Source organism: Cryptotermes secundus, unplaced genomic scaffold (assembly GCF_002891405.2).
Source record: "Cryptotermes secundus unplaced genomic scaffold, Csec_1.0 scaffold233, whole genome shotgun sequence".
Lineage (NCBI taxonomy): Eukaryota > Metazoa > Arthropoda > Insecta > Blattodea > Kalotermitidae > Cryptotermes > Cryptotermes secundus.
In genome coordinates this window covers 721,828-730,003 of record NW_019739213.1, presented here as the reverse complement: position 1 = coordinate 730,003, position 8,176 = coordinate 721,828, and the positions used below count along the sequence as shown (strand labels likewise).

Below are 8,176 nucleotides of genomic sequence, written 5' to 3'. Positions count from 1 at the left end.
GAAGTTGCTTGCTGAAGTGAACTGAATCGAACTGCATAACTCGGTTCTGGAGTCGCTCCCTTTTATACGCCGGTCGGTGGGGCGGAGCCAAACTCGAAAGTGAGGAGGAAGAATTGATTGGCTAGCGCGCGTTATGACGTATATGCGGGCCAGGAGCGATCCCAGTATAAATATGAACGTTTGAAGCAATCTGGTTGGTTAGCGCGCGTGATGGTGAAAAGTGATGTGAAGAGCGAGCGTTGCAGAAATGCGTGATAATGTGGGATGTTCCCACAGGATATTTTGTCCTGTGCTATAGTCTTGAATTAGCTGTGAGGTAATCGGTTGCTGTGTAAGGAAGTGATCAAGGAAGCAGAGGATTTCAAAAAGATAAATCAACAATATCAGCGTGTCAGTCGTTTATTGGGAAGATACAAGAAGCTTTGGATAAGAAATTATTACCAGTGGGTATTTTCTTTGATTTAACAAAGGCTTATGATGTTATTAACCATGATATTTTGTGTGAAAAATTAGAGCATTATGGGATAAGAGGGCAAATTGATGCCTGGCTAAAATCATATCTAACACTGAGGGCATAATATGTGGATTTAATTTCTAAGGGCAACAGGGACTGTATGACTCATTTTAATTCAAAAATAAGGAATGTAAAGGTAGGGATTCCACAAGGGTCAACCTTGGGCCCGTTTTTGTTTTTGATTTACATGAATGACCTACCCCTCCATATAACTAATGGGGAAGTGGTGCTATTTGCAGATGATACCAGTATACTGGTAATAGAGAAGAACAAAAGTATTCTTCAAGACAAAATAATAAGGTAATGAAGCAACTCGAATCTTGGTTTTCAATGAATAATATGGTAATAAATAACGAGAAGACTACAGCAATGTATTTCCATATGAATAAACTACAAGATAGCATTGAGCCAGTAATTACCTTTAAAAATATAATAATTAATTATACAGCACAATTTAGGTTTCTTGGTATTAATTTAACCCACAAATTAAAATGGAACATTCATATTCAGTCAGTCTGTACAAAGCTCAGTAGGGTGTGTTACATTATTAAAGCTCTGAAAGGCAAAGTAAGCCCATATGTCCTTAGGAATGTGTACTTTGCTGTTCCAGTCTCAAATAAGTTATGGTTTGATATTTTTTTTTTTTGGGGGGGGGGGAAAGTGAAAGTAAAAAAATTCTGATTTTGCAAAAAAGGGTTCTTCGAATAATGAAAGGGGTAACAAAAAGAACATCATGTAGACCTATATTTAGAGAATTAAAAATTTTAATGGTAACATCTTTGTATATTTTAGATGTGTTACGTTATTTCAAGAAATATAACATTTACAGCACAAAAAAACTCTGATCTACATAAGTATGACACGAGAAAGAAAGAAGACCTTCACGTGCAAAGTTATAATACCTTAACATATGAGAAGGGTGTTACAAATATGGCTATTAAGCTTTATAATAGACTGCCTTTGGAACTAAGAATGGTAAAAGCAGATAGAGAATTCCTACATAGACTCAAAAGGTATCTACTGGAACACCCATTGTATAATTTGCATGAGTTCCTCTCAGAAGGACAGTTAAACAAATAAGATTCTCCTTGATAAATAGATTTAAGTATAAACAAAATGACTGGTAATTAGGTGAAGTTTTAAATATGATTTAGCCTATAAAGGGGATGGAAGTCTTAAATGAGATTGCACTCCAAATTATTTAATCATTATCTAAATTGAATTTTATCTTTTGTGGATTATTTTGATATAATAGGTTTTAAGTTTAAGAATATGGTGGTAATTAAGGTATAGTATATAGTAAGATGACCTTGTTTTTTATAATGGAAGGTAGTCGTAAATTTGATTGTACCTAATATATATATTTAATTATACCGAGAGTGTGATTTTAATTTTAATTGAATGTTATGTTATGTGATATATGATGATGTTGAATCGATTGGGCAGGAGGCCAATTAGACTGGAAAAGTTGTATATGTATGTGACTTGTTCGAGAGTTACAATTTGTAACTGTGATGAATGTTAAATAAAATTATTATTATTATTATTATTATTGGAATCAACGTTTTTACTGAATTTAANCATCATCATCAACATCATCATCATCATTATCATCAATTGTTGAGAGCCACTACCAGGCAGTGGCTGGTGACAATACAAAAGACTTCATATGTGCTGCAGTAATTATCTGTACAGTGCATATGTCTATGAAACTCTTGTAGTTACCTGTAGTTACGAGTTATAAGAGACCAATAAATCTAATTACCAATCCAGTCGCTTCTCTAGTCAATAACAGGTGACAGTACTATATCTCATAAATGCTGCACTTAAAGAATGCACCAGAAAACAATACATGAACACCGAAAACCTTAGACTGGTTGACAGTGTCGATGCCATTATTGAAAATGTGGAGCTAATGTAGGTGGCTTTCTCTTTGCAAATAGCTTTAGTACAGGAATGTACATAACAGATGTATCTAGTGCACAAAGTACACAGAATTATTGAAAATTACTGAGTAGATGGAAGAGAATGGAGAAGCTTTGCTATGGGTAGACATTGCTACTATGATGCTCACATTTAGCTGAGTTAATAAACTTCAGACATAAATGTCAACCCTGTTCACAATGGCTCAAAGTAAACACCTTTCCATTGTTCAGAACAAGATTGACCCAGCTTAACCAAATATTGCCCAAAAGCCCAAATTACACATCCTTCCATTTTCTGGAACAATAGCTGGATTATGCATCCTTCCACCTTCTAGCACAAAGCCAACCCAAGCTGCCCAATAACTTGAGTTATGTGGTCTTGCTTTTCTAGAGGAAGCGCAGGACAAAGTTACAAATGTAACATTTTTAAAAGACAAACGAGGCTTAAATTGTAGTATAACCCAAAGAGAAGTCAGTGCACTTGCTGTGCACCCCACTACAGTATGCAACATGTACTAACTTCATCCACATAACAAAGATTCCCTGACTACAGTGACTCTGAAGAGCACAGCCAAAGCATAATTTAGAATACTATGTGGTACCAATCCCCATCTCCATAAACTCATATAATAGAGCCCTGACATGCATCTTCCTTTTAGTCCCATGTCAAAAATGGACTGAGAGTTGAGACCACGTTAAGAAATCTCCAGTTCAAGAAAGACAGGAAGGGCTTGGGTTCGTAAATGGGCATCACCTGACTCACATGCCAGCTACACTGAGATCAGGGAGAGGAGATATCATCATTATGTAAGAAGGAAAGTAGAACCTAATCAACTGAGTTAGCAAGATCATAAGGACAAGGAAACTTAGCAAATATCTCATAATGCACCTTTGGATAACAATGATAGGCAATCTGAAAATGAAGTCATGAAAGTAGGAAAACAAATTTTACTACTACTAATGGTTTTTGGGTAGTTCTTGANCACATGCCAGCTACACTGAGATCAGGGAGAGGAGATATCATCATTATGTAAGAAGGAAAGTAGAACCTAATCAACTGAGTTAGCAAGATCATAAGGACAAGGAAACTTAGCAAATATCTCATAATGCACCTTTGGATAACAATGATAGGCAATCTGAAAATGAAGTCATGAAAGTAGGAAAACAAATTTTACTACTACTAATGGTTTTTGGGTATTTCATGAAATGTTGATTGATTGATCAGTAACTGTCAGATGACAGGTCCACAGTCTCTTCCAAAACAGTTCCTCCACTTAATGTGATCTTCTGTTTTTGGAAAGAGACTGTCCAGGAAAAGTGATAATGTGGTAGTTTTTCCATTTGCTTTCCACATCGCAGTACAACAGCCGTTCAAACCACTCTGGTCACGCCTGTTGCTATACGAACTTGAACCATCTCGAGCATCATTTGTTCTGTGCTTCAAGTCGCTGCTGATGACGCTGCTTCCGGCATCAGTTTTTGGTTTTTGGTGTCTCTCTTCGTCTGATGCCTACCCTTTGACCTGTCCAGCAAGGGAGGCCCTGCCAGTAGCTACGCTACCGCTGGTATAGCTCTCAGGGTCCTTGGCATACTCAAACCCCCTCACCACGATAAGGTGGAGACGAGGGGGCTTGAAATGTTATGCAAAGATTAATACCATAATTCACAACCAGAAGGATGTGAGCTCCTGGCACTTGATATAATGAACATACTGGTGGATCATGATAAAAACTCTGGTTTTGAGATTCTCTGGCTTACAAAAAACATGAATATTACTCTGACTTTTGCACACAAGAGAAAAGTAGAATAAGAAAGAAATTTTCTGCTATTACTATTGCAGTGCATGATGTAAATGGAGTATATATATTTTTACCCATTGTGTTTTGCAAATAATTTTTCCGTTGTCAGGGAGTTCTTATGCAAGCCACTGGAAACAGTTAAAAATTTGCAGAATTATTTAACTACATACACGACGGCTAACAATGTATATGCTGCAGTGTTAATTTATACTATAAATTATTTAAAGATCTATATTAAAATTTTTCAACGTTATTTCATTTCATGTTGTTACATCTTCTTATATGTCATCTTGAAATGTAGTTTGTGACAGAAATAAAAATTTTTTAGATTTTTTTTTTACTATAGCTTATATTCATTTGGATGCTCGGATCGGAACACAACATTCAATGTTGTGTTCCGATAATATACAAGTACTATAACATAATTCTAAATAATAGGTTGAGCATGAAACCAGTTCTTGTAGGTGGAGTTGATGCTTCTTCTTTGTCGGGCTGTATTGGAACAGAAAATTATAATTGTACAAAAAAATAATGAGGATCTTTAAAGAGTGAAAAGAAATGGCAATACCAATAGCATCTCTGGGATTGGCAGCAAATCTCCAAAAAGGACTCTTAACTTATCACTTGTTTGTTTGTAATCGCATGTAAAATAGATATGAGAACATTTTGCTGATACGCAATTGAAGCAAAAACGTTAGTCACTGCAAACTTCTTCACTAAGCAGTTACAGCTTCCTAAAAATTATTTTTATTATACTCTTTTTTTTTTATATGTTACATTTGTTTCTTACTTCTAGTTGCGTCCTCGTGGAGTTATATGCCGAGATGCAGTCAATGAATGTGATTTACCAGAACACTGTTCAGGAGAGGATGGAAAGTGTCCAATGGATGTTCATAAAAAGAATGGAAATCCATGTGGAGCAAACACAGGTTACTGTTTCAATGGTATCTGCCCTACAGTCAATATTCAGTGTGGACTAATTTGGGGATATGGTGAGTTACTGGATACATGTTTACATAAAGAAAGTAGATTATGTAAGATTTGAGGCTTTCACGGCAGTGACTATGAAGAAAGCAGTCTTCTGGGATTTGGCACCGTGTATATGTGGTGTTAACCGACGTTTCGGAGGAACGTATCGCCTCCATCTTCAGGGTAGAAGAAAAAATATAAGAAATCTGCAAGTGAAGAGACCGTGAGAACCGGTACAGTCTGCTTTTACCGGTTCTCACGGTCTCTTCGCTTGCAGATTTCTTATATTTTTCTTCTACCCTGAAGATGGAGGTGTTACGTTCCTCCGAAACGTCAGTTAACACCACATATACACGGTGCCAAATCCCAGAAGACTGCTTTCTTCAAAGTAGATTATGACTGGAATAGAACTTTATTCTATGCTTTTTACATTTGTATTTTAAGAAGTATAATGTTTTTGCTAATATTCTTAAAAGTAGTACACTTGCCAGATCTTCATCACCAATAGTATATATATTTTGAAGGGGGAATGATTTTATGAACAGCAAAAATGTGGAGATGACACAAAATATTACATATATTTTTACATTTGGCTTCTTCTCTTCCTCTCCTTCAGCTTGTCATCATTTTGTTTTATATTCTTGTTGCAGATATTGACACTAAAATGTTACTTTTGTAGACACTGACTTGCTCAGTTATGTAGAATGGAATTCAATTGTCTGGGTGCTGTTGTGGGTACAGCAGTCTTTGCCCACACACCTGTATGATCAGATTTTGTATGGTTAATGCTTTCACTGCCATGGGCAACAAACTTTCACGACACAGAAAAGTTAACTGTATTTTATGATCTGAAATATCGGAGTAAGTGCGTATGATTTTGTGGCAACAACAAATTACAGTGTAAAATTGCAACTGTAAATTGAGCTCTAAAGATAAAAGGAGAGAAATATACTTGTATCTGCCAGAATGAAATTTTACTGTCACAAGTATCAGTGACTAAATAGGGGGTTCAGATTGGTAATTGGATTTATTGGGTACTTACAGGTTGTAACTACAAATAATTGTAACACTTTTACTGATTTCACACTACAAAACACTCCATGCTAATCTCTTCAGTCTATCTCTAATAGTCTTCACGGATTTATAATACAGGAACTATGAAAGTCTCCCCAAATCACACATTGCATACATGTTGTTCCAATGTTAAAAATTATTTTAATAACTTCAGATCTCCAGTCGTCAGGTATTTGCTCTTCAATGCAGCAAGTGTGTAGAATTTATAAATATCAACTCACTTTTATATGAGACATAGTTAGCTCTGCATTAATTCCATCACTGTCAGTAGCTTTTATATTTTTCATCCCCTTTTAGAAGTAGTTGTGGTACATTTATTTTTGTTAGGATTAAAATCAAAATTTAAATACCAGTAATGTTGAAACACTTCATTGAGAACAATCCTGAACCAGTTAAATCAATTTCACGTTAAAATCTGCTTCATTATTATCTTCCCATCTTTTCAATATTTCAGATGGCCACCTTCTATATGATTTTGTCACCTAACTTCTTTTCACACATCCTGTCTCTACCATTTTGGGGAAAGATAACCTCTCTCCCTCATCACCATCATAATCTTAGTTGCTGAATATTGTTGAAAATGGAGAAGAATAAAACTTTTGTTCAGTGAGGAATATGTATGGCTGTGTGCTTGTAAAAATTTCTAGGTCACAGTATCCCAGTATGCCGGACATCTTCACTGTCTAACTTTTAAAGTATTCACAAAAGTGAAGAAAGTAAGGGTACTGCAAGATAATAATCTCTGTATACAGCTACACTTACAAGTAAATATAAAAATGAAAAATGGAAATATAAAAGCAGGCTCTTTGATTGCATATTAGGATTATGCCTAATTGTAAAGAACTATATTGAAATAATTATTTTTTATTAAAGTTGCATGATTGTTTCAGGTGGAATTGCTGGTGATAAGCAATGTTTCGACCAGTTCAATTCTAAAGGTTCAATAAATGGACATTGTGGTGTGGACGGTAATGGACAATATATCAAATGTGATCCAGAGTAAGTATTATGGTCAACAGCGATTGCTTCTATCCTGGTATGAGAGTTCAAATTATTTCAAATTGCATAACATGATCATATCAGTTCTCACCTGTAGTACTGTCTATATGCTGCTGTAGTGCTCCATAACCATTGTATGAGTTCTATGTACAAAGTGCTTAAAATGAACACCGAAAGGGAAGGCTGTTGTCCATCTGTCCATTGACTCTCTGTTTAAACTGTGGAAATATTGGATGAGTTTCAGTGAAATTTCTCAGAACTGATTAATCATATAAACAGTGTGTACATAACAAAATGTTAGTTTCGTTATGGTCTTGAAAGTTCATTTGAAGCATTTCTATATTTAATGGAATAAAGGAAAATAATTAGTAACTGTATGTGCTATGAACACTTTTCAGCAATACAGCATATTTCTATCTACAGCATGAAAGAACTGACTCTTGGCATTCATGCATTATTCTTATTACTCACTAATTACCACTGACTACTTACTGCATGCAACCTCCTCAGCTTCCTTTCTTCTAATTATATGGCATTGGAAGAAGAGAATTGTGACTGTGTAAACTTCTGTGGCCTGACTTTCCACCACCACTTAACTTTACATGGCAATAGCTGTACTTTTGCTAAGGTGGTCTCAGCATATTAGATTGAAATGCCTGAAGGAAATTAGATAATATAAGTTCTTTCCAGGACTTCTCTCAAGCTGCAGATTATTTTAGTACTCTACTGCTACACAGAGCACATGATGTTGCAATAATGCTCTGGACTTATACATACAGGGTGATTCACAAAGTTTTACCCCGGCTTATGGTGCATATTCCTGGGGTTATTTCCTGCAAAATTTCCTTATAAACTTGTGGTCGATTTTCAATTGTTATGGAGTAACAATGGATTTT

At 35.5% G+C, this 8,176-nt stretch overlaps 1 protein-coding gene across 1 annotated transcript in view; it reads left to right on the top strand.

Moving 5' to 3' along the window:
• LOC111871667 (disintegrin and metalloproteinase domain-containing protein 22) overlaps positions 1–8,176 on the top strand; it is a 499,258-nt gene that overhangs the window by 404,526 nt on the left and 86,556 nt on the right. The window contains exons 12-13 of the mRNA XM_033754341.1: positions 5,035–5,230; positions 7,172–7,280. Of these exons, the coding sequence (XP_033610232.1) occupies positions 5,035–5,230; positions 7,172–7,280 (305 nt within the window). The remainder of the gene's footprint in view (positions 1–5,034; positions 5,231–7,171; positions 7,281–8,176) is intronic.